At 40.6% G+C, this 27,893-nt stretch overlaps 1 protein-coding gene across 2 annotated transcripts in view; it reads right to left on the reverse strand.

Annotated features, from left to right (window-relative positions):
* Positions 1 to 27,893, reverse strand: part of grid2 (glutamate receptor, ionotropic, delta 2) — a 923,745-nt gene that overhangs the window by 377,930 nt on the left and 517,922 nt on the right. For both annotated transcript variants that reach the window (XM_041786464.1, XM_041786465.1), the window contains exon 3: positions 19,916 to 20,203. In XM_041786464.1, coding sequence (XP_041642398.1) covers positions 19,916 to 20,203 — 288 coding nt within the window. The remainder of the gene's footprint in view (positions 1 to 19,915; positions 20,204 to 27,893) is intronic.

Raw genomic sequence — 27,893 nt, forward strand, 5'->3', positions numbered from 1 at the left:
GTCAAGGAGCTTCGGCACGCCAGCGTGGATAAAAAGACGGGCAAAATTGCCACCGACCTTGCCCACCCAGGCAACCATCTGTTTGAGAAACATTCCTCTGGGAGACAGTACCGCTCCATTAACACCATGATCACCCATCACCTCAACAGCTTTTTCCCTGAGCACATGTCATCTTATTCAACCACTCCCACCTCAAGTCTGCCATGTAAAGACATATTGTGCATCCCTGCAGTCAAAGGACCCTTCATCCTCATCTAATAAAGATGGCTATATTACAGCTGCAATGCAAAGATTCTCTCCCACTTTGCAATATGCCTTTTTTGGATTGTTGTTTTGTGTTTTCTGCCAATAAAGTGGAGTTGAACGCAATCAACTGGAGAGTTTTTTTTTTTTTGTTTGTTTTTTTTTTTTTGTTATTATTCACCAAACAATGCAGAGGTTTGAATGAAGTGACTCCCAGTGTGTCCCTTTGCTCAATTCATCAGGCTTCCTGTCTTTCCCCTCTGTCCCATCCATCCTCCAAGTCTCTAGCTCAGGGTAAAAGCTCGAGTTAATGTAGTGTAGCAGCCAACAGCACACAGGGATTTCACCTGCATGTACCAACCAGCTCAGTGGTACTTTGTCTGCGTTCTGGAACCACCGCTGCCTTTTTTCACCGGCCTGCTTTCCTCTCATCCCTCTCTCCTCTCTTGGCTTTTCATCTGAAACCCCCCTCAGTTTCACCCTGTTTGCTTTCTGTTCTCTCAGGCTGAATCTCATTTTTGGGAATATGTAGAGACCGCGCTGTTATAACCCTCAGAGAGGAGGGATATGTTTCATGTGTAATGCCCCTAAATTCCATTCTGGAGGCCGGTGTTTGTGTCTTACCAATGTTGACTTTTAAGTTGGTGAGTGATTTTCATCTGAAGCTCTACACCTGAACATTAGTATATACCACCATCTTTCTTGACCTTTGTCATAAGTATAGGCTATATTGACTTGAACACACTATAATGCAGTTACTCGGATAGGAGTAGGCTTGTCATGATAGAAGATATATATATATATATATTTCTTAAAGCCATTTGCTGTCTGATATTGGGGGACAATGCCCTGAGTGTAAAATAAAGACAAAAATCAAACAGCTCCTAGTGAGATTCAGTCTATAGAACTACCTGGGTGTCTGTCAGCCTCCAGGTCTCTCTCTATTGACTTACAAATCTTCCCCACCTTCACATTATAAAGAATATATGAATCTTTCCATTTGAATTCATTTAGCATCTGACTTTGCAGTTTCAGGCCTTCCTCCTGTGTGTCCCTCTCCTTTGTTTCAGCCATCCTCTCCCTGCCAGAGGCACTTAAAGTCTCGCCTAGTAACTCTTGCTAGAAGGCTTTATGGGAATAGCCAACCATAGCTGGCTGTGACTTTAAAAAGCGGCACTATTCACCCTCCAATTATCCCTCCATCTGTCCATCAAGCATGATTGCCCATCGTCCACACCGTGATTTAACTTTTTATGCCATGAAATCTATGCTGACCCAATATAGTTCTGCTGAAATGCTAAAATTACGCTGAATGATGGATAGGAAGAGGGTTAAGTATGACTTTGCCAAACTTTCTTCCTTTTTAAGATGCTTAAATTGGGGTTTAATGCCTTTATTCAAATAGGAGAGTGGGCAGAGTTGAAATACAGAGAGAGAGAGGGAGAGAGAGACAGCGAGTTGGGAAGGAGCCCTAGGCTGGATTTGAACCTGGCTCACCCACTGCAGGGACAACAGTGTGTGCATGGGGCACATGGATTGACCACTAGGCTAGCAGCAGCCCAACTTTCCGTTAAATTCTGGGTGAAATCTGATTGGAAAGCTGATGTTTCTTGAAAAATATGTTTGATATTGCTATATTTAAGTTTAATGTTAAAGTCCTTGTAAGGGCAACATGTGCCATGACATGTGGTCACTAACATTTCCTTTATGGCAGTGTTAATTTTGTCAGCTACTTATAATTTTAGTTTTAGTTTTAGTCTTTAAATGAAATGCAGTTTAGTTTTAGTCACATTTAAGTCATTTAAGTCGATCGTTTTTAGTTTTAGCCTAGTTTTAGTCGAAGAAAACTCAAAACATTTCTAGTTTGAGTCCATAAAAAGTCCTCACATTTTAATCTTTTCTTTAAATCCAAACCTGGGGTCCCTGCTTTCTACAGCTGAGAGGCAGAATAGATACAGATGCATTGTTTTTTGACAGATTTATCCACAGTGGAGAAGTCTTGGTCTATTTTTTGTCAAGGAAAAAAAGGCTGTCGGCAAACATTTTAGTCATAGTGTTAATTTGACTGGCACATGGGGTTTCCAGAGGCTTTCAGTCCTTGGCCTTCCCATTTTACGATACTCTTGTGAGGCCTGAACATTGATAATTGGCAACTTCACTTCGGCACATTTTTTGGGTGTCATTGGCAAGACTATGTGTCTAATGCCTCCTATAGACCATGTTTCTAGCAATCTCATGTTTCTGGCATGTTAAACAGTGCTACCAGAATCTCATACCACATCAAGTTTGATGTGTGCAGACTGTACAATGATGACTCCCACTTAACGCCGCTGAATCCCATGCTACAACGTATGCCAATGTGCAAGAAATAAATGTCATCTCTGTGTGCTGGGTTAGTGTGCGCCATCCATCTATGACGCCAGTGCTGGTAATAATTAAGCAAAGCAACAGCAAAGCCATCAATATTTCCCTCCTTGTTGGACTCCCACAGACTTCAGCGTTTTGGCATTGTCTCCATTCTGATGCTAAATTGTCTGCTTCATTGAGCTAGTGTCTCATTCTAACCTGGCATGCCTGATGGATTTGTTTCACACCTCCATCTGGAAAACCTCTCATACACGGTGTTAGGGAAAGGGCAGAGGCTTTGAAAAAAACTCAGAGGGCGATTGGATGAACGTTCTGTCTGTCACATCTTTACGGGCCAATCAGAGCAACAAAACAGGTGATGTAGACGCTACCGAGGAGTAAACCCCTTACAGAACTGCGTAACGCGAACCATGGCGACTGTAGACATGTCAGTACATGACTTTTTCCATTTTTGAAAAGAAAACAACTCACTGCTGTTCTTTGTTCTTCTTTAACGAGGAAATGTCGTCAACTTCTAAATAAAAATGATGCTTTAACAGCATCCATGCTGATGTATTCTGCCATAATTGCACCCTCTTGTCGTTGCTTTCTTACGCCACGGCTCCACTATGCCTGAAAGTACTGCCCCTTGTCACTGATTGGTCCTGTCACTTTCTAACCGGGCCCAAACGGTTTAGATGGGAACTTTGCAAGATGGATTCACCAGTGAGAAACACAGAAACGGTCATATCAATCTGCTTTACAAGGTTAGTCACATTCGTCATTATGTCATAATTTGCTACACTCCTATTGGTTGATTAGTCAACATAGGTCCTAGCAGCTGTCACATTGTGAAATGGTCATCCTAAATTTTCTGACAGTGTCAGAATTTTGTCCCATCTTTTGTCACAAGACCATAACAATGGACGTCTATCAACCTGTCTCACAGCGCAACGTAGCACCACTGTTTTAACCAAAGACATCGCCACAGTTAATCCAGAGTCACACGGTGTATACCAGGTTTAACGGTGACGTGCTCAGGAGAGCTGGGATGGGAAGGTGTCAGCTGCTGGAAACGGGAGTGTTTTTTTAACTTTTGCAAGCACCTGGTGTGCTTTCCTAGGCCTGATTCAGCTCACCACATACTAGGCACCCAGGACCCGTTGGGCTGATCCCTCGTGGAGGGATGAGATGGGAGGATACCTGGGGCATGGGCCTGCTGCTGGATGATAGCAATCAGAAGGCCAAGCAGTACAGGGCAGAGGTTGATGTTGCAAAATGCTGAACAGGCATATGCTCCCATACCTGGCCTGTAACAATAGACCACCATAGCTAATTGGACTACTGTCCATTTTCCAAGGGAGGATTTGTTCAGCTCAATGATAAGACCCAGTCTTTTGGCTTCCATATGGCTTTTCATTTGCTATCATTTTGCCTTCTAAAGTTTTTTTTTACAAAAAGGGAAATGTTAAAAGAAAACCACCTCTCAAATGGGATTCCATTGCTCACAAAGGCAGACAGCTCTTAATGGCCCCTGCACAAATGACACATCATGACCCCCTAATTGAACTATACTTTCAATCTAACTCATACACAAGATTATTTATTTCCTAGGCAGTAAATCACTGCATATGTCCTCCATGTTTGTGTCAAAATGAGGGAGAAAAGCCGTTAAAAAGCACATAATACCAGCCACGCTAAGAGCGCAGACGAAATTATGTATGGGCTGTTGTTTTACGTAAGAGACAGTCATTTACTGTAGATGTATTGCTCAGGCATAGCATGGATGCACATCCTAGGTGCAGTCATTTGGTATCAGAATGCTCAAAAGTAATCGACAATCCGTGATTTTGGATTGTCTGAACAAACCAAAGAGTTTCCAGAGTCCTGGTAAAGTAGTCCTGCTTATAAATGCAATACTTGATTATATTACAACATAGACTTACTGTATCGCTTGGGTATTTTTAAACTAAGGGAAAACCACTAAACCTCATTTTAAGGTAGGCATTATTGAAAGGCAAATAGATCTGTAGGTTTGAGCTACTGCGATCCTCACTGTGTTCTCCTCTTCTGTGCTGTCAGCCCAAAATCATTTCCTCCTCTCTTTGTCTTTCCCCTCAGCATTTTACCCCTGGCTATCCTTATCCCTGCCCCAGGCTTTCTACTGTGTTCAGGCTCAAAGGATGTGCTTCTTAAATATGTATTGAGCCTCAAAATGAATGTAGCCTTGTTTCTCCTAAGCTCAGGCCTAGTGAATTAATTTATCAGCAGAATATTTGGCTTGAAATGTGGAAGTACGGAGCTCTCAGGATCTGAACCTAAACTCTGGAAGTTTGCCTCTGTATAGAAAATCTAATGCCTGAAGCAGCAATAGTCTCTGCTATTACTCTCTAAATTGTCCACTCCTTTAGATCTAAGTGCCTCTCTTCATCCACCATTCTTTCCCTTTATTTCCCTCTGTCTCTTTCTGTCTTTTACTCTTTTTGTCTCAAAGCCCCAGGCTTCCCATTCCCAGAGCCCCATCAGAGAGCTTTGCCAACACTTGTTAAAAACCAACACTTTGTAAAAGGCTTGGCACTTTTCAGGTATGCAACACTTTACACATCTCTTCACATCTTTTTTCGCTTTTAATCTTCCAAACATCCTCTTGCCTGACTTTCAGACGCCTTAAGTGCCTACACTTCTCTCCACTTTGCTCAATACCTGTTTTCTTCCCTTCTTCATATCTTCAGCCCTATTTCAATACTGACCTTCCTTCACCCCAGCCGTTTTGAGGTGATTGCTACGCTGCAGACACAACTTGTGCTCAATAGAACAGCAGGATCTCAGTTAAGCCCACATCTTTATCCACAAGTGCTCTAACTGCTGATGGCCAGAGGACTTAGGTGTGTTTTATTTGTCTCTAATATTGATCCATCTATCCATTTTCTTCCTCTTATCCAGGGTGGGTCACAGTGGCAATAGGCTAAGCAAGTCTTACCAGTCATCCCTCTCCTCAGTGATGTTCTCTTGCTCCTACTTGGGGATTCTGAAGCTTTCCCTGGCATTTAACCCCTCCAGCAAGTTCTGAGTCTGCCTAAAGGTCGCCCTCAATTTGGATGTGCCAGGAAGACCTCCATACTGATGCAGCCAGTAGGTATCTTAATCACATACCCACACCTTCTCAATGGACTTCTTTCAATACAAAGGAACAGCTGCTCTACTCAAAGCTCTGTCTGGACGTCCAAGCTCCTCACCCTATCTCTGTTCTTTCAGCGGTTACCATAGGTGAGGGTAGAAGCAAAGATAAACCAGTAAACTGAAAGCTTCAATTTTTTCCAGGAAATACTAACCTAAGAATATTTAAGAAAGTATTTGAAGGTATAATATCTAACTGTCAGAGTAAAGATCAATCTTAGTAAAAGTCTCTCAGACCAAAACAATGTTTTTCTTTGGCCACACCTCTTCTGTCCCTCAGTGCACTGCATCCTGTCCTCCCTGACCCCTCCTTCAATGCTCAAATCTTGTATCGTTGATTTAAGGACTGATCACTATTCTGCCATGCAGCCCAAGGCTGAATAGGATCTTCTTTCTTTTTTTGACTATGGGCTGCACAGAGGAGCAGGGCTTATTGTTGTTGCCTCACGGCAGGAGAACGAATTTACATGTTCTCCCCGTGCATGCCCACGTTCCCTCTGGGTACTTTGGCTTCCTTCCACAGATCAAAATCATGCTTGTTAGGTTAATTGGTTACTCTAAATTGCCTCTGAATGTGAGCATGCCTGGTTGTGTGTGTCTCTCTGTCTGTGTTTGACTGGCAACTAGTCAATGGTGTGCCCTGGGTCTTGCCCAATGAGAGCTGGGATAGGTTGGAGCCCCCTGTGACTCTGTAAAAAATAGGTAGATACATGAATGGTGATTTTTCAACCAAACAAATATTCTAACCAGTGCAGAAAGTCTGACTCCTCAATTTTGACTCTACATAGTGTCTATGAGTGGGTAGGGCTGTTTCTCTTGGTTCCAACATGGTGGCAAGGCAAACAATATGAGAGGGATGATTCACAGAGAAAAATAAAAAAAACAAAGATCAAAAAGTATGCATGAACTGTGCTTGAGCCTCTGACAGGCCTTTCAGACCAGCAGAACTCCATGACGGTTCCAAGTCCTGAGCCTAATTTTGAACCAGCCGGTGCATTCAAACCGGGAAAAAAAAAAAAAAAAAAAAAGAAATTGGTTTGGAACCTGAAATGTTGGATATCAGCTGGAACTGAAAAATAGTTGGTTCTTCTTGCTAACCATGACATCATCAGTGGGCGAGGAGACAAAATGTTGCAATCTGGGCATCAACTAAATTCCCAGTGAAGCTGGACAATAGAACAAGGAAGAGCCTGTTATATGCCGAACTTGTGGAAGAGATGGTGAAGGATTCAGCCAAATGCCAGACCGAATAATTAATTCTAATAAATAAGATAATAAATATAATAATAGCATAGCAATAACACATAATCAATGCTATCTGACATTTTGCCAGTGTTGTTTACTTCCACCTGAGTAACGACAAATGATATCCTCCCACTTTGGTTCCCCTTTGACTGGTGCGAATGCAGGCTGGTGCAACAGATAGCATCAAGGTTCTGAGACTCCAGAATGGAGCCAGAGCTAGAACCAGAACAGTGTCTGCCTGAAAGCACTCAGAGTGAAACATTAGCTAAAAGAAATTTCATGCTGCCAATGTCAACACAGAGCTGAGAACAACACACCCAAAGGTGGTTTAAATTCACTCTTCTTGAAAAAAAAAAAGCATTATGGGGCGCAGGTGGCCAAGTGGCTAAGGCGCACCCCATGTACGTGGACGGCCCGGGTTCGGATCCGGCCTGGGGACCTTTACCGCATTTCTCTCCCCCGCTCTTGTCCTTGTTTCCGATTCTATCCACTGTCCTCCTCTATCAAATAAAGGCTCAAAAATGCCAAAAAAAAAAAAAAACATCACTCAGTGATATATTTAGTTAAGATATTTGGTATCTGGTATAGTTTATAATAGTTTATAATCACAACGCATACATTTAGCTCACTTAGATGAAACCACCCTGTTCGAACAGCTTTAAAAATTGAGAAAATACTGTATGTAGCAGAATAACTGACTTCAGGAAGAGCATGTTTTGGCAAGCTTTCTCTCAAAATTAGAGCTGTAACAGAAATGTGAAGCATTGTCCCTACAGCACAAGCCAGAAACATTTATTTGGTACTACGGATAAAACAATTCTCCAAATGATATGAAAGCACTTGGTACAGCATCCCCAGTCCAACATACACATGTGAGATGCAGCTTTTTCTGTATGTGAATATTACCCTCTTTGTGTACTTCTCTTTGAATTGGCTCTGTTTCTATGTCCCTGTGAGTCCATGATGGGATAAGGAGAGTTATCACTACACAGAAACAATCATTCCAGGGTCTGAAATTTACATCAGCCTAGTGCCTGATGGGGGTATATTTTATATTTAAGAGGACCATGCACCACATCAGAGGTAGAAAAACAACACAGCATTTACTCAAGTAAATGTACAGTTACTCTGGTTAAAATTGACTCAAGTAAATATAAAAAGTTTTTAACTTAAAGTTTACTTAGTGCTGAGTGAGGAGTTGTACTAGAAAATATGATCTTTATTTATCAGCAAGAACAGTAAAAGAATAGATCTCTAACCAGGTTGTTTGGGTAAAATCACACCTTTTAAACAAAGTAATAAACACGGAAGAATTTAAAGTGTTAATAAAACTCACATATAGAGCTAGATTCAACACTTTGAAAGTGTCTATATTTGTCCATATAGTTAAACTTCACTTTTGAAAGTGTTAAATATTTAACAATATGACAGAGGTACAGTAACTCTTTAAGATCTGTGGAAAGTTCTGACAAGTGAAGGCTCAGTGTGTCCTTTAGGAACACCTAAAATCAACTCAGTGAAAAGCTTCACTCATGGTGCAAATGTGTCTCACAAAAACAACAACAGTCCACCATTAAAAAAAAAAAAAAAACACAAGCAAAGGAACCACTGTACAAAAAGCAACATCCGGATACCACTAAACACATTCTAAGCACTCTTCCCAAGGCTATGATGGATAACTCAATAAATCGATTGACTCTTTACGGAGCTAAACTAACACTGTAGGATCAATGCTGTCAAATAGCTGCAACACTGAAGACCATTTCAATCAGAATAGAGCTGGCTGGACTGCTATAAATCTTTTCTTTGCATCAGAACCTTAATAGGTGACCAAAAAACCTTACATTTTGAATCAGGGGCTGTGTTGGGTCTGGGTAGGGTAAGTTGTTCCATTGTTTCCTAAACTGCACTCGTCCTTGAGTAAAACCTAACATGACTTCACTGAGATAAGTGAGGATAATGAAGGAAAGTACTCTGTCCTGGAAGTAATGGATAAATAACAGTCTTATTTTCCTTCTCTAATCTCTCCAATTTGCGATGGCTGTGCTTTTCATAGCATGACAGAAAACTAACAATCTTTAGCTTTGGTAAATACCCAGATTGAGGTTTTCCTATCTGGCTTTCAAGGAAAAAACTTTTAGCTTCTTAGGTTTTGTCCTGTAAAAATGCTCTCAAAGCACTCAGCCGTACCTCCATCATCTTAATACTTTTAGATCCTCATCTCTCTCCCTCTCCTTTGCCTCTCTCTAAGCTCCCTCTCTATCTCTCTCTCACTAAACTTAACATTAACATATTTCACCTTCAGTGTCCTCTAAGGATGTGAAATACTTCTCTGGGGTAATGCAGTTTTGTTAAAGATTCCGCCCCCTTTTGTCTGTTAGTTTTCGATTCAGTGGTTACCTGCCTGCTTTCGACTAGCTCTGCCAAATCTGCTATGCCTTCAGATCTCAGTCCCTATCCACTCTGTTTCACTGCTTCTGTTTTTCCTTATATATTTTCCATTCCTTTTATCTCTTGCTCTCCAAACGATTTGACTCTGGAGGAGACAAAGTAAGACATGACCTCCCTGTAAAAAGCTTGTAGAACTTTGGTGTTTGGCTCACGTTGTAGCTTTCTTGCCTCCATTCCTCTGAACCTCACTTTATCATCAACTTTCCCACGTCTCTCTTGGCAGAGCTTTTATGTATTTTTCACCTTCTCCTTCACCTCCCACCAGCTTTCCCTCCTGTAGCGTCTCTTGGCTTGACTGTTGTTTAAAAGAAAGGAATCAATCTTTCGATCGCAGCCTCCATCATTCATCATTCCCCTGTCTCATTCGCATGCCGCTTTTTAAGCAGTTAATGCCTATCACTTTGCTAAAGGTCTTATTTATTTTCCTGAACTGCATTTAGTGCCTTGTCTATCTGGTTATGACATAGGAATTTGATTCTGATTGTACAAAATGCACTGAAAAGTATGGAATAGCAGTAGCATGGCCCTCTGAACCTACTCTCTCTACTTCACACTGCCATCCCCAGTATTTGCTCTGTGACATAAAACTGAATGTTTGTGCCTGGCAAGCTTGGGTTATACACTACATTGCCAAAAGTATTCACTCACCCATCCAAATAATTGAAATCAGGAGTTGCAATCACTTCCATGGCCACAGGTGTATAAAATCAAGCACCTAGGGATGCAGACTGTTTCTACAAACATTTGTGAAAGAATGGGTCACTCTCAGGAGCTCAGTGAATTCCAGCATGGTACTGTGATAGGATGCCACCTGTGTAGTGCAAGTGCAATGCAAAGCATCGGATGCAGTAGTGTAAAGCACGCCGCCACTGGACTCTGGAGCAGTGTAAAAGCGTTCTCTGGAGTAACGAATTGTGCTTCTCTATCTGGCAATCTGATGGATGAGTCCGGGTTTGGCGGTTGCCAGGAGAACGGTGCTTGTCTGATTGCATTGTGCCAAGTGTAAAGTCTGGTGCAGGAGGGATTATGGTGTGGGGTTGTTTTTCAGGAGCTGGGCTTGGCCCCTTAGTTCCAGTGAAAGGAACTCTGAATGCTTCAGCATACCAGGAGATTTTGGACAATTCCATGCTCCCAACTTTGTGGGAACAGTTTAGGGATGGCCCCTTTCTGTTTCAACATGACTGAGCACCAGTGCACAAAGCAAGGTCCATAAAGACATGGATGAGAGAGTTTGGTGTGGATCAACTTGACTGGCCTGCACAGAGTCCTGACCTCAACCCAACAGAACACCTTTGGGATGAATTAGAGCAGAGACTGAAAGCCAGGCTTTCTCATCCAACATCAGTGTGTGACCTCAAAAATGCACTTCTGGAAGGATGGTCAAAAATTCCCATAAACACACTCCTTAACCTTGTGGAAAGCCTTCCCAGAGGATTTGAAGCTTTTACAGCTGCAAAGGGTGGACCGACGTCATATTAAACCCCATGGATTAGGATTGGGATGTCACTTAAGTTCATATGCGAGTCTTTTTGAATTCAATGGCAGCAACACATCCCAAAACTGTAGGGACAGGACAGCACAAGGCTGTAAAAGTAAGTGGTAATGAATAACAGCTGGAGGAGCATTTTGCAACTAATGAGGTTAATTGGCAACAGGTTAGTAATGGCTGGGTCTAAAAGGAGCATTTCAGAGGCAGAGCCTCTCAGAAGTAAAGATGGGCATAGGTTTATGAATCTGAGCATTTTTCTGAAAATGCGAAACAATCTCTGTAAACAAGGGACGGAGCCGAAGGGCAATATTGGATGAACGTGATTCCTGGGCCCTCAGGTGGCTCTGCATTGAAAACAGGCATGATTCTGTACTGGAAATCACTGCATGTGCTCAGGAATCATTGTCTTTCAACACAGTTCACTGTGCCATCCACAAATGCAAATTAAAGTTGTCATTCAAGAGAAAGCCATACATTAACAGCATCCAGAAATGCAACCGTCTAATTTAAAATTGACTGAGACAAAATGGAAAACTGTTCTGTGGTCAGATGAATCAAAATTCAAAATTATTTTTTGAGATCATTGATCATTGATGGTGTGTCCTGCAGACTAAAGAGGAGAGGGACTGTGCAGCTTATCCATGCACAGTTTAAAAGCCTGCACCTGGATGGTATGGGGTTGCATTAGTGCCTCTGGCATGGACAGTTTACACATCTGGTAAGACACAATCAATGCTGATAAGTAGAGGTCTTAGAGCAACATGTGGTCTTTCCCCAACATTTGGAGCATCATAAAATGCAAAGAAGACCCAGGATTGTTGATCTGCTAGACATCAGACAAGAATGGGACAACATTCCTCTCCTAGAACTGCAGCAACTGATCTCCTCACTTCCCAGATGTTTACAGACTTTAAAAGGAGGAGGAGATGCCACACAATGGTTATCATGGCCTTGTCCCTACTTTTGCATGGTCAGCATGTTAATCCCACCATTCTCAGATGGCATCTTCAGCCATCATCTGTCAACCCTCAACATCATCAGCCAACACTGCCAGTCTGAACTCCACAGAGAGATGGATCAACCATTTCATCACTCTATGACTCTGACAGTAATTCAATATCACATCTATGTCACAGTATCACAGATTAATTTAGAAGACTTCTGAGAGTAAATACCACACAAGCCATGATATCACTGACACATGCAAGTTGTGCAAAACCAGTAAACAGTAACGATGACACATAAGCTCTAAATAAAAGAGTTTTCGAGGAGCATGGGGAGGTTACTGGTATACATTCTCGCTCCCAAATTTAGCATTTCTACTTTGAAAAGAAAAGTGACAGTTTAGAACTCCCCAAAGCACTGTTCTTTTCACAGTCTCTGCTTGATGTGTCTCCATATAAATCCCACACAGAACTCAAACAGTATTTTCCCTAAAGTGAGTTTTCTTGACTTTTTGACATTTCAAACTTCAGACAGATTTTTTTTCTTCCCAGTCTCCACATGTAAAAGGCCCACGAATGATGCATCTAAGTTCAAAATCAACATTTTTATTCCACACATCTCAACTTACACATGGGACATTTCTATATTTTAATTCCCCTCTGTCTTTTTATTCTCTCTCCTCTGCTCCCTATTTGTCAGGTCAACTATTTCCCCTTTTTTCTTTTCCACCACTAGAAGGAAAATATGCAAATAGGTGAGGCAATGCTCTCCACTGCAGTCGACACTTGTCTCCGTTGAGTGAACCCATGAGATTTCTGTTTGACATTTTCACACTCTTCACTATGATGGATGAAAAAAAAGGAATAAAGCGACGTTTCCTATGATTCCCAGAGAGCCTATTGCTCTTTAATGAGCCACGTGCCATCCATAAGAGGAAAAAGGGATTTTTAAAGTATGACATTATGTTTCAGATTCTAAACACGTTGAACAGACATGTTGAATAACCAGGAACATGAGTTACATCCTGCAGCACCTCTGACCTGCCTTATAAGACACAGAAGGCTGGCCATAATTGCTATCTCCTTTAGATGAGTATATTGATTTCATTTTTAATTTATAAACCTCTACTGAAATATTAATGACTAGAGCTCATATGGTAATACAATGCACTTCCTTGCAGGTTAAACTCAACATATCTGATAAACTGAGCTGACATTTTAGAAAGGGGTGCCATTGACCACTACAGCCAATGTGTGAATTTATTTTACTAACCTTTTCTCAAACAGCCAATCAGCAGACAGATGAAATACTTCTGTACAGTGATCACTTCTTAGTAATAACTGTTTTCTGCACAACTTAGTTTCTATCTCAACCTTGGGCAAATCTCTGATAGGTTGAGTAAAGATGATTCCAAACTTTCATGAGCATCAAAGAACTATTAGTCATTTTTATGATTTTTTTTTGTGATATTTTTGTATTAAGTTTTGGGGGGATGGGGGTTCTTTGAAACTTCTAGGTACTTTCATGAAAATTTGGAGATTTTTTTTTTTTTCTAAGTTTGATTGGAAATTTTGAGGGGAATTTCCAATTAAATTTTTCCAGAATTTTCATGGAGACTTTAAGGAATTTGTTTGGGGGATGTCTTTTCATCTTTAGAAATGTTCTATTATTTTGTCATTGATTTTGGGGGACTTTATTTGTAATTTTGGGGGCACTATAAAGAAAATTATCCAAGCCCTCAAAAGCTTTGTGAGGGGGCATATTAATTATCAAAATGACTTCCAACAATTAAAGAAATCTGTTTGTATTGTATTGTGCAGCAAGCTTGATCTATAATCCTTATATGCAGACATAATTTTGATGAAAACTACTTCCTGTTAAAAGACAGGGCTTCAGTTTTATGCTTATCAGGTCCAAGTTAACCCACACAAGTGGGAGAAACTGAAAATGCATTCCAAACAAAACAAAATAACCTTTTACACCCCTAAACAGGCTTAATGGGGGCAAATATGGTTCCTCTATTTTTCATACTTAAACTCCTTTAATTCTAAAAATCATATGCAAAAAAACAAAAAACAAAAACAAAAACAAAAAGCATCATGACATTTAAGACTACTATTAACCTTTATAACGTGTGAGTTTCACAATCTAAGCATTATTAGTTATGATTTCAGGGCCATTTGTTTGGGACCAAAAGAGACTTAAAAGTGCATTTTGCCAGTTTTGGACAAAACAGGAAGTTGAGATGCTTTAGGCTATTGCTGATTGGTTGGATAGTGTGATTTCCCTTTTTTGTGATGTTCAATTATTAGCTGAGAAAAATCATTCTGGTTGGGAAGCCATCTGAAGCGACTAAATATGGTTTCTTGCCCATAAAGGGTAGAGGTGGCGTAGAGAATGGCTAGAAATGTTTGGACCATATTGTAAAGCTCTGACACACAGACAATCTTCCACCCAATGAGGCAAACAGAAGGGAAAGCACACTAGTCCTTCCTTTGTGCTTTCTTCTTTTTTCTTTCTAAACTTGTCATTGTTCTGTGTTAAAAGTCCATAAATATGGTCACCAGGTGGCTCAGTGGATAGGCAGCTATAGTCTTCAACACGCTGGTTACAATCAGTTCCAGGTCTTGGGGCATGTCCGCCCCACTCCCTCACCCCATATTTCCTGTCTCTCTCTTGCTGTCCTAATAAAGGCCAGAAAATAATCTTAATGTCTATAAATGCAAAGAATGTGTCACGTCTAAGACCTTTCATTCTCTCCAGTTAGATTTACTTCTATAAAACTAAGCCCATGTGTGCCAAATATCCACACTTGTATTTTTTACCCTTCTAAACAACTGGCAACCTAACAGCCATCGCATTTTTAAAGTGGCACTTTCGATAGACTATAACCTTTTACTATTGTGCCTCCGGCTCCACTTGTCATTGGCTAAAAGCAAAACAAAACAAATCATCTTAATGTCAACAGTGTTATTCCCTCTAAGTGGCATTTCCATCATTTACCCAACAAGGCCTGTGTTTCCAGAGTTCTGACTGGATTATAGGCAAGGCAAGGTGACTCAGCAGGTAGCAGGGACTATCATGTTAAAGATTTTACTGGATTAATAGAAAGACAGAGCAATGAAGTGAAAGAAAAGGCAGAGAAAAAGAAAGATCAAGAAGATGATGTAGAGAGAGAGTGAGAGGGTGAGAGATAATAGAGAGAAAACATGTGTTCTCAGTGTCCCGATCGCACCAGTAGAGCTGAAAATAGGGATTGGGACAGTTGCACCGTAGCTTCATTTGAGACGACACACTCGACTGTCTGTTCTCTAAAGAACTCTCCTTGTTCAGAGGCGACGCCTTATGGGAACATTGCTATCATCTTTAAAGGCCATCTCTGTCTCTGTCTCCCACTCTCTGCCTCACTCTCTCTCTCTTTTTCACTCTCGCTGTCTCCCTTCTCTCTTTAAACAGGGGTGAGGCCATTAGGGAACAATGGTGATATCTTTAAAGGGCCTTCTGTGGCTGAGAGAACAGCACTGCCAAAACCCAGAGGATCCATGCACTGAATCAGTGGCCACAGAGCACAGAGGGGATGTAGGGATAGAAGTGTGTTACAACATGTGTGTCAATGTCTCATATTTAGTGCGAACAAGATCCCATTTGGGAGGAATTTTGGAGTCAAATCAGTGGTTTAAAGGTTGGCTAGCCAGGGAAAACTTAGCATTCCAACTTTTAGCCATGATCAGGGTCAGGTTAAGGTTACAGTTAGAGCCATGTCCCAACAGGCAAGAATATGTTTGTAACATGCATACAGCTTTAAAACCAAGTTCAACTCAGCGTGCCAGTTCAGCTTAGTTGATAGAGCAAGCACCCATGTACTGAGGCTACAGTCCTCAATGCACTGGTTGCAGGTTTGAATTCCAGTCCTGGCCTTGTTTGGAGCCTGTCCTTCCCCACTCTCTCCCCCCTTATTTCCTGCCTCTCTCAGTCTAGCGTATGGAAGAAAACATGACAGCATGAGTTATTTATCCAAGCTAATACAAGCCAACACTTCCTTTTGTCAGTATTTGGACATATTGTTGAAGATAGTCACTATTTTTGTCTACATAAAGACACTTTATGGACAAAAGTATTTGGCCACACCTGTAATTTATTGAATTCAGGTGTTTCAATCAGAGTCCTTGCCACAGGTGTAAAAAAAAAAAAAAATAACCACCTGGCCATGCAGTCTTCATTTGCAAACACTGGTGATACAAAATGGGTTGTTCTGAAGAGCTCAGTGACTTAAACTGTAGTACTGTGATGGATGCCACCTTTGCAATAAGCGGTTTGGGAAATTTCAACTGATATGTCAACATTGGAGGAGGGAAAATGGTATGGAGCTGTTTTTCAGGGTGTCAACCAACATCAGTGCCTGACCTCATAAATGCTCTACAGAATGAATGGGCACAGATTCCTATAGAATACTCCAAATCTTGTGGAAAGCCTTCCAGGAAGAATGGAAGCTGTTATGGCAGCAAAATCGGGCCAATTGCATATCAAAGTGCATATATTTATTTGAATATCAAGTTCAATACAGTCCCTGCTGATCTTATGGTCAGGTGGCTGAATATTTTTGTCCATAGAGTGCGAAGTGGTTGCACTTTTAGCATGTGCATCCATACTATGCATAAAGAAAAAGTCTGTTGTGCCTCTTTAACAGCTTTTCTCCCACATTTTTCATTAACATGCTTTTAAAGGTCACAGTTATACTCCATTCAGAAAGAAAAACATCAAGAGGTACCGGTTTAATTGAAATGACAACTCAATTAATTTTCTAATACTGACATAAGGGACTCTTTGTCCCCATGTTCATAGAACATGTTGCCCTTACAATGACTTTAACATTTACCACTGGAAAGTTTAACAATTTGTAGTTTAAAAGTAGTTTTTATGTCATGATGAAAGCTTTCAGATTTCCTACGCATAGAAATGTACCACAAGACATAGCATACTTTAACTTGTTACTGTTTACTCCTTATCTACCAATCAATTTAGAGCCAGGATGAAAATGTCCCTTCCAAGAGGTGCTTCGAGCTGATTTAATCACGGTATTTACCAAACTAACTTCTGATGTATTGGACTATCATTTCCAGAAGGGCCACATTCAATACCCATCCAATATAAACGGCTTGATAGAGCTCACTCGTGAGAACGTACTTTCGTATGACATATTCAATACTCTGATAAAATGCTTTAATGCCTTGGTAGATTGAGTTTGAGCCAGGAGAATGCATTGCAAAACAACTCCACTGCAGAGATGTTATTGGAGATCAATGCAAACAACACATTAATTGTGTTAATTGAATGCAATGAGAGAAATGGGGCTCCATTATAGCTGTGAGGATTAAATCAACTCTGAATCAGCTGCGACAGAACACTGTAACACAGTTCTGTATGGGCTGAAACTTTTTCTTTTTTCTGTCCACACAAAAATAAAGAAAAGTCCGTAGTTTTAAGTCTCAGCATATTGAGTTTGTAGTGCACCACTTATGCCCTGATTTTAAGGACCATTAATATGAAAAAAGCCACATAAAAGAAGCTGGGACATTACAAGGATAATATTCAAAGATCTTGCAGTCCAGCAAAAGCCAACCAAAAACATTTGAAAACAAGCTGATGCAGGCTAAGACAGAAAAAGGATCTTTCAAATTAAAAGAACATGAGCTAAGCGGGAGCTTCCACAACTAAGTTGAGACCACAATCCTGAAGGGATCAATCATGTGACAAAGATTATAATTCTTACATGTTGTGGCTAAAGCATCAGCAATTCTCAGGTCATAAAAAGGACACATGAGAAAGGCTTAGTCTGCACAAATGTTGAAATCCTCACTGATTTAGGGATCAGGATGTTTTGTTGAGATGCATTTTGTACCCTGTGTCATACAGGGAGGGGGAGGAATGTATGCACATACAGTATTTATGTACAGGCTAGGATTTGCTCACATACTTAATGCAATCTTGATTGTTAAATCAAATATTTGATCACAAAAAAATCAGTGTGCATCACGCACATAGGAGATTTAAGGATACACTTAATCTAAAACACCCAGATTAATGGACATGAAAATATTTAATCTCAACTGCTGTGTGTACCAAAAGAAGGCAAACTGTCCATACCCCCCTCAGATCTTAACATCTTAGGCCAAAACCTGATTGCTCCCTAGATTATTGGGAGGGGCAAATTGGGAAAAAATCCATCTGATTCTCTTGTAATCTTGGTCCAGCCTTTGACACGACATGTACAATGCAGCCAAAGAAAACCCACAAATCATGAGAACATTTATATAAGCACAGAATACAGCAAGAAAATATCTCAAGCCTAAAGTGTCACTTGATAAAAAGGACGCTTCTAGTCTAATGTTAGAGTTAATGGAGTGGAAAGAGAGAGGCCAAAGAGACAGAGGAGCAAAAAAGAGAAGAGTTGAAATGAGACCGCAAGAACACACTGGCAGGCTAATGTGTCACTAGAATAAAGATTCATATGTATGTGTGCCCGTTGTCTGCCTGAATGTCCATTTGTATGCAACAGGAAGAGAGAGGAAAGAAAAATAAGGCGAGCGAGGTTACTGACATAACCAAACATCCATTAGGTCTCTAATGTTCTAGCATGCCGAGGAGCCATCGAGGCTGTTACATTAGATCAATTTAAATTTCACTGAACAGTTTCACAGACTTACTGGATATCAGGTGGTGAGGCTGAGTGATGACACTGGGATTGAGGCAGAGTAACTCTAACCAATGATACGGACTGACTCAACCAAAGTGACTTTTGGTGCTTTTGCTGTTGTCTCAAGATTTCATCATGTCAACTATGTCACTGTCAAAATACTTACAGTCCAAACTACATCTCTTAGTTTTAGACTCCAGTAGTGTATTCATCACCATCAACCTTTATTTATATCATGAGGATCATTGAGGTTTCCCTCATTAACATTGTTGTCAAGTTACATAATCATAACTAGAAAAGCACTTGGAGAGCACAGACCTCCGCCATTAGCCCTATCTTCCAATAGAAAAGAATCCTTTAAAAAATTCCTGGATCCAGACGGTGATCCAGATCACTCCCAAAATCTAATTAGTTCTTCCTTATGCCATTTCTGGCATTTCCTGAAAATGTAATCAAAATCCATCCATAACTTTTTGAGTTATAATGCTAACAAACTAACAAACAAACTAACAAACCCTGCCAATCACATAACCTCCTTGGTGGAGATAATAATAGTAATAATAATAATAATGATTGTGATAATAATAAAAAAAAAAAAATTATAAGTACATAAAAATACATAAAAGGCAATACAATAAAAAAAAACAATACAAATAAAATTAAAACAAAATAATCAAATTAAAAATAAAATGTCAAAAATAAAAATAAATAAATAATGAATACAAAAAATATAAGAAAATATGTATAAAAGTTAAAAAAAAGTTATAAATAAGAAGAAAAACTGTAATATATGTATTTATTATAATGCATGGTTTCATATGGTATCATATAGCATTAAATCAGGGGTGATCACACCACAGCCATAGGCCAGCTGTGGCTCATGGTTGATTTTAAATTGGCCTTCAGCATTCCTCTGATTTTACATTTGTTTCATCTACCTTTAAGGTTTTATTGGCTGTTTGAATCATTTTTTAAATTTTCCACTTTAATGTGTTGTTTTGATGTCTGCTTTAAATCACCTGGTTGCTTAAACGTGTAAAACTGCCTTGCCTTTAATATCTGAACTAAAGCTTTCAGTGAGAGCAGACCTCGACCAGAAACCCAGACAAGATGATTTCAAAAAGATGACAAGGAAGTGAAGCTTGATGAAACTAAGAAGAACAGCAGCACTGACTGACTTAACTTGAGCTTTGTCAGTTGTGGGAGTGAGGTGACAAACAGTCAGACAGATAGAGAGAGAGAGAGAGAGAGAGGGAGAGAGAGAGAGAGAGAGAGAGAGATGAAGGGTCATACTCCGTACACAAACAGACGAACAGCTTACTTACCAAAGTCTGAATCATAGAAGACGATGAACTTTTGCCAGCTGTACTCAGACACCACCTGCATGATGACCTCGTTGAGATAGACGGGAGGGCGGACCATTAAGGTGTAGTCATCTGTCCCTGGAACCCGACTGGTAGGCGGGCAGGAGGATCGGGGTGTTCCCGCTGGGGACCGTTGGATAAAGAGGTGGGGGATGTGCATGGCATCAGCCAGAGTCTGAAGGCTGCCTGCTGACATGCAGCCGATAGAGCTGACCAGAGCCAGGATACCACGGTTCATCAACTCGCAGGCTGGATGGAGGAGAGGGAGGAGGAAGAGATGGAGAAATATGTTAATTTCACAGCATCATATGCATTTCATGTCAAGGATCAACTTGGTTAAAAAGCTGGTTTCTCTTATCAGAAAAGGACGGTTTTGATTTTCATGGCTTCTTGTAAGAGGGCACCAGGGGCAAAAATTATCTACAGCAATGACTACAAAAGGAAAGGAAATTTCTAGCGGGCTGAATCCACTTGTTCCAACATAAATAGAAACACTATTTCCAAGACCAAAGCTAGTACAGTCAAATACATCCTGCTCTGAGGTTACTAGAAACAGAGGAACAAAAGGCACAGAGGGAGGAAACCCAAAACAGAATGTATACATACTGTAGGTGTTTCTGACAGCACATTTTGTGCCCTGTTACATAAAAAGATATTTTTTTTCTTCTGCACTATTTTCTTTTGTCAAAAAAAACACCCAAGAGGCTGAAAACCCTTCAGAGGATCCTGCTAAGATGGTACAACTAGGGAACACTTGTACATGTGAACCTGTTCTTTCTTTCTTTGTATCCTGTAAAAAAAACAACTATCAGAGTTGATGTATTATTTTATTCCTAGCCATTTATCTATATGGACAGAGTATCTCTTTCTCCTGCAACTGCACTGAAGTGAAGCCAAATACCCCCTAAATGGGTACTATTATAATGGGCTGGTGACATGCATGTAATCTGGAGTCAAGACACACACAGTAGAGAGCTGGCAGGAGGAAGAGTAGAAATGACACCACGTCCCTCAGCTGACCAAGCACACTTCTGAGTTACAGATGAAAAGATCCCATGGGTGCAAGCAGCCCACAGTCAGAACAATTCCTCCACCGGTTTGGAGCCGACACTTGTAGAAAGTTCAACATCTTTATTGTACACTTTTGCTACAGTTCATTCTCTCTTTCCTCCTACGTTCCCTTCATCTGAATAAGAAAGCTGCAAACAGTCTCATTTGTCAACAAAGCTGTCCATCATGACCATAAACCAGCAGGATATTTACCACCAAGGATTGATAAAAATGTATCTGACATGCTTTGAAGTTTGACTTATATCTCATCTGATAATATGAAGGAGGTATGGGTTATGACCTTAACTGCAGCCAGTCAGCAGGGAGAGCTCTAAATATTTTCACCTCACTCAGATGTGCCTCGTTGCAGTTTAACCCTTCAAGTCCTAAGCTATTTCTTCACATTTTTGTCTCACCTGGACTCAACGCCTTAAAACACTTGTAGAAAATATATCCTGTGGTGCAGTCAAGCTCTAAACATCCCTTTTATAAGACAACCTGGGCTTCAAGAATATGCATGCTGCAGTAATGTCACTTAAATTTTGGGAATACTAAGATAAACAAAAAGCTACATGAAAATGAAAACTTGTTCTCCCATCGCTTGGGGACAAATGAGTGAAAAACAATCAAAAAGCCCTCAAAATATTCATATATTTATGAAAAAGAACTTGCACTTCTTTGTGTTGGCTCCATTTGTGCCATTATTTAAAACAGTTCATGTCTGCAGAGACAAATAGGGCCACATCACAGGCTCTCTGTCTCTCTTTCTCTCCATTTGGAGCTACTCAGGCTGTGTCCTGCGTTAGCCGCCCAGCCAGACATGAACAGTTTGACAAAGCATGACATAATGATGGATCAGCCTGTCATTGGTCGTCAAACCTAGTCACAAAGCATTGTAGGATACAAAATGGCAGTAAGCATTAGCCACTAGTGTCAGAAACGATCAGAAATTGATTTTAGAACAGATAAAAAGATAATATCAAATTTGCTGGTTTGGATTAAATAACTCAAGTTCCAGGATCACTAATGGAGCTTCTGTGAGGCATGGATAGCATCACTGAAATGGTAAATGGTAAAATGGACTTGGCTTGTGTAGTGCTTTACCAGTCTACTCAAAGTGGTTTCACAGCACAAGTCACACCTTCCCATTTACACCCTTTCACTCACACCTTCATTCACTGATGGCAGAGGTTGCTATGGAGAATTGGCCATCAGTATAAACTTAACCTATTTGTGCGTTTCCACACCCATTTACATGCCATTTATGCAGTAGTGGGAGCAAATGTGCCTAAGGACACATCACATGTGACTACAGGAGCAGGGGATCAAACCCACAACCTTCCAAATGCGACATGGCCGACTCTACTGAGCCACAGTCGCCCCAAATGGTGAAACAACTGGCTTCCAGAGAATAAAAGTGGAAAAGGCTATGATTTATGTTTTTAAAGTTGTTCAAGTTTTTGTAAACTGTGATGCTTCTTGTCATATACGACGTCAGTCTCATATGTCTGTGCATATGTCTGATATTGGTGACAATATCATGGCTACAAAATCAAGGTGAAGTCAGACCTTTAACTCCTGACATAACTGAGTTGTTTTGATGTTAACATTACTGATTAACCTGCAGACTAACATATAACAACTCAACACAAGGAAGTGTTGCATAGAAGCCAACTATGGTTATAAAAAATGTATTACAAGTTATGTAATAAAATCCTGTAGAAAGAACTCTTCTATTTTTACAGATTACCCACAATCCCCCAGATATTTGTGCTGTACTACTTTCTGTAAATGCTCCTCTGCTCTAAGATGCTATCTTTGCTTAATTCCCTTCCTTGTCATTCCTAACCCCCCCCCCCCAGCTCTCCCAGACCTCTGGTGCTGTCAGAAACACCTCTACCTCCTACCCCCTCAACCCACCGCTGTTATCTCCCCTCTTGTCCAAAACAGACCCTCTGAGAGCTTACCTTTCAGCCTCAATCATTTCAGAGCAGCAATCTCGCAGTGATTTTCATTTTAGTTGCCTTACAGCACCACTGAATGTTGCACACTGTCCTCAATTTGGAGTCATCTGCCTTCCTCCTCTCCAGCATCCTTCAACGGCACCCTTTTTCCATTCCACCCACCGATCTTTTTCACCATCTCCACTCACTGGCAGTGTCTTGTTTACCCTCATGGCAACACAAGCAGCAACTGATTCTCTTTCCTTTCCTCACTACAGCCATATTTTAATTCATCCCCTCTTTATGAATGCACTCTTTTTCCTTCTCTTTCAGTCCACTTTCTCATTATTTTTACCAACATGGCCCCATGTGTTTAGCCCTACTGTCCTTGCCCTCCTTTTCCGTGTCTTATCTATCCCTCCTTTTATTTCATCGCTTATTTCTGCTGCTTTTCTGCTCCTCGCTGCATCCCTCACAGCATCACAATGTGTTTATTTGTCTCTTCCTAAAACGGTGCCAAAGTAACTGGGTAAAATAGTGGAAGACATTTTTAAAGACAGTACAGTGAACACAAACACATGTGGTGCAGACACAATGTAGGATGGTGCAAAAAGCACAGTCTAAAGCACACACAGTCACTGTAATGCCACTAAGCTGTTGACACTGCAAAAGTAAAGCCAGAGCAGGGAAGAATGGAGAATAAAGAAAGAAACGCTTGAGGAGACGGCTTATGTTGCTGAGAAAAGCAAAATAAAACATCCCATGTGTTCACGCATGTGTGCATTTGGTGAGAAAGGGGGGACATGAGAGCTTTACAATCTGACAATGAAGCTGTATCAGCTGGTTGGCACAAAAACTAAAAAATGGGATGGAGGTTCAAAAAGTGTGAGGATTGATTAGCCCATATTTGTACTGGCTTAAATGATGCACTGATTTTATCAAAATATTTCAATACTCGGGGACTATAGAGATGCACCATTTATGCCTATGCAAAAGAAAAAAAAATGACCCAAATTACAAAAAAAGTTGGAGCACCATTAAAATCTAAATAAAAACAGAACGCAGTGATTTGCAAATCTTATAATCTATAAATCTATAAATTGATGATAGAACAAAAATAACATATCATATGTTGTAACTGAGACATTTTAACATTTCCTGAAAATAATAGGCCATTTTGTATTTGATAGCAGCAACACCAAAAAAAGTAGGAACAGGGCAATAAAAGGTTAGAAAAGTACATTTTACTAATGGAGAAAAAGGAGAGGAGCATATTGAAACTATTTAGGTTAATTGGCAACATGTCAGTGACATGAATGGGTATAAAGGGAGCATTTTAGAGAGTCAGAGTCTCTCAGAAGTAAAGATGGGCAGAGGTTCCCTTATCTGAAAAAAACAAAAAACAAAAACTGAATCTAAAAATGTGGAACAATTTCGGAAGAATGCTCCTCAATGTAAAATTGTGAAGACGTTGAATATTCTGCCATCTACAGGACATAATATCAATATATGGAGGAATTTTCCTGGTTGCTTGTGATCTTCAGGCCCTCAGGTGGCTCTGTATTAAAAACAGGCATGATTCTGTACTTGAAATCACTGACACTGACTAACACTTACAGAAATCACCGTCTATCAGCAGTTTGCTGTGCCATCTACAGATGCAGGTTAAAGCTGTATCATTCAAAGAAGAAGCCAGAAACATTGCCAGATTCCCTGAGCCAAAGCTAATTTAAAATAGACTCAGGCAAAACAGACAACTGTTGTGTGGTCAGATGAATAATAATTTGAAATTCTTTTTGGAAACCACGGGCGCTGTGTCCTGCACACTAAAGAGGAGAGGAACCATCCAGCTTGCCTGTGTCTCTGATGGTATGGGGTTACATTAGTGCCTATGGTGGAGACAGCTTACATATCTGGAAAGGCCTTATCAATGCTGAAGTACAGAGAGGTTTTCGAGCAATATATGCTCCAATCCAGACAACATCTCTTTCATGGAAGGCCTTGACTATTTCGGCAAGACAGTGCTAAACCACATACAGCATCCATCACAACAGCATGGCTTCACAAAAGCAGAATCTGAGCTGGCCTGCCTGTAGTATAGTTGTCTCACTAATAGAAAACATTTGCTGAATCATAAATCTGGCAAAGAAGTCCCAGGACTGTTTAGCTGCTAGAATCTTGCATCAGACAAGAATGGGACAACATTTCTCTCCCAAAACTCCAGCAGCTCGTTTTCTCACTTCCCAGGCATTGACAGACTATCGGTTAACATGGCCCTGTCCCTACTTTTTTGAGATGTGTTGTTGCCATCAAATTAAAAATGATTTAGCATCTCTAATGAAATGGTAAAATTTCTCAGTTTCAACATCTGATATGTGTTAATGTTTTATTGTGAATAGAACACGGATTATAAGATTTGCAAATCATTACACACTGATTTTATTTACAATTTATGTTTGCATGACTTACTGGTGAAGCAGTTTTCCTGTAGTGTGCTTGTCAGTCAGTGGAGGGGCGGGGGAGGGGAAGACTAGCAGGGGTTAAATCGCTGTTAAACTCAGTTTTCTGTATGCATTCATACGTTTCACCCAGGTTAATTCAGGTAATTCTCAGTAGTTTGTGCATGAGAGAACAGGGCTGACGACCATTTACTTCCTTGATATTAAACAGTTTTTCCTCTTGTTAATTTTTTTTTTACCAGAACTATATCAAAGTTTAAAATTCAGTCATCATGACAACCTCATGATGCACATCATTGTGTTGTCATAGCTGCTTTCAGTGTTTAATTACTAAGTTCATGCATAACAGATTTCATTTGGATACATTCCTTCTGAGATGTGCTGGTAACCCCACAGAGCTAAATTCATGTGACACTTTAATTATCTCGAACAGCGATGAAAAAGGCTTAATGCACAAGAACAAAGACTCTCTTTAGATAGTTCATTCCCAAAGAAAGTCACAGTTTTTAAAGGTAAATTGGTCACAGTTGTCACTAAAGTCTCCTCCGTAATGGTTAAGAAAAGCTAAAGGGTGACTCCACTCGATCATTTCCCTCTGCATTGATGTGGATGATTAATAAGCAGAAGCTGACGGAGTTTCAATCTCACTGGCCATTGTACGAGTCCACATTCTGAGGAATTAATTAAAAGTGTAACAATATATGATTAAAGCCCATTAAGTCTCGGCATACTGCTTAGTCATGGCCATTATTCTACAAATGAGTGAGCTCAAGAATCGCCGTCAAGCACCTAAATGTTTGAGCATATGTTCCTGCAGCTGTGGGTGTATGTGAGGCAAGGCTCACCTGGGAATTCATTTGTGCTCTCATATACTATGAATCCATTTAATGCCTGTTTATGCTAGTCTGCAATCCTGACTGCTTAAGCTGAAAAAGCCGATCATATACCATAAGCTATATTATCCAGATTCAGCACCCCTATTGTAGCAGTCATGCTAACTATAGCTGCCTTGCTCTGGTCTAGCTATAGTGCATTAGCTTAGCATCATGAAAGCTTTGGCTAATAGAAGGCTCTGCTAATCCTCTGCTTATTAGGACACTTTGGAGAATTAGTGCCCTCATCCCCTCTACATCACACACTCTTTAGTCTGCAGGGGGGGAGTCTGGGCACAGGGCTCATTAATGCTCTTTGCTAATGACTTAAAGGGCCCAGCCTAATGTTACATCAATCTGAAGGAAGCAACAGTTAAAAGAGATGGGAAAATGAGAAAACAAGACAAGCTGGTGCAGCAAATATGTCTTTCAAGATAAAAAGATGCACTTTTTTATGGTTCAAAATGATTGAAAGAGCAGAGATCTGCTTCAAAGTGCTTCAGTATAAGTTCAGTGTTAAGCTGCACAGGTGGATAAAGTGTCCTTACACCTTGCCAGTACTTTAAAGAACAACTGCTGCATCTGACAGCTCTTGGAGCACAAAAACAGCTCCGGACAGCGGAAAGAGAGGCGAGTAGGAGTGCATACAAATACAAAACTGTAGCCATTTGGAGTTTTTTAGCCATCACCTTGGACCATAACCACCCACGATCAAACCACACTCCACTTCCACCACCACCACCACCATCATCATCATCATCATCGCCAGCCCACGCACAGAGCACACTCACACATTTAAACCCCTCCTGAGCATGAGAAGCACACTGACTCACGATAAATCATTCCAGGATCAATCTCCCTGAAGCAGCTTCGATCTGTCAAGCTTTCATGCAGAGGTGTTTATTTGAGGAATAGACACGTCAGTCATGCAAAAATACACGTACAAGACCAAAGGCTCTGACTGCAGGACTCATCTGCTGTGTACAGTTATTTATTTAGCTGCAGGTTATGATGCCTGCATGGGAATCTTTTTCTTCAACAGGGTTTGTTTATTTTTTTCACCCAAAAAAACTCTGATTGATCCGGTGAGACCTCAACACCGCACACAGTAAGCACATAAATAGATGCATTTTGAAGATCTATGATATAGGTACAGTCAGTGGCAGAAGTTTCAAGGCGTGTAGGGCGCCATGGATTCCTGATCTGCCACAACCCAGGGCTGGGGGGGAGAATTTTATTAGCAATGACTTAACATTTGATCCATTTTACTGTCAGCCAATAATAAGCCAATGTGATGTCACCCCTATAGGCAGGTATACCTCCACCTCACCCTACTTTTGTTTACATCCGGACATGTTTGATGCATGTTCTGTGTGTCAGTGTGTATGCTACATGCGTCGTCTGCACTGGAGCATGTTATTGAGCTCTCTCTCTAGCTTGTTGGTCCGTCAGAAGAAATGGACGCTGAGCATTTCACCAGCACCCAGGTGTGACTGGTTCCTCTCTCTATCTGTGTCTCTCCACCCTGGATATATTCACACTCACTTTATCACACTGAAACCGGGTCCTGCAGTTTCTGTGGGCCACTGATGCAGGATTGAAAGAGAGCAGGGCC

The sequence above is a fragment of the Cheilinus undulatus genome, linkage group 5, assembly GCF_018320785.1.
Source record: "Cheilinus undulatus linkage group 5, ASM1832078v1, whole genome shotgun sequence".
NCBI lineage: Eukaryota > Metazoa > Chordata > Actinopteri > Labriformes > Labridae > Cheilinus > Cheilinus undulatus.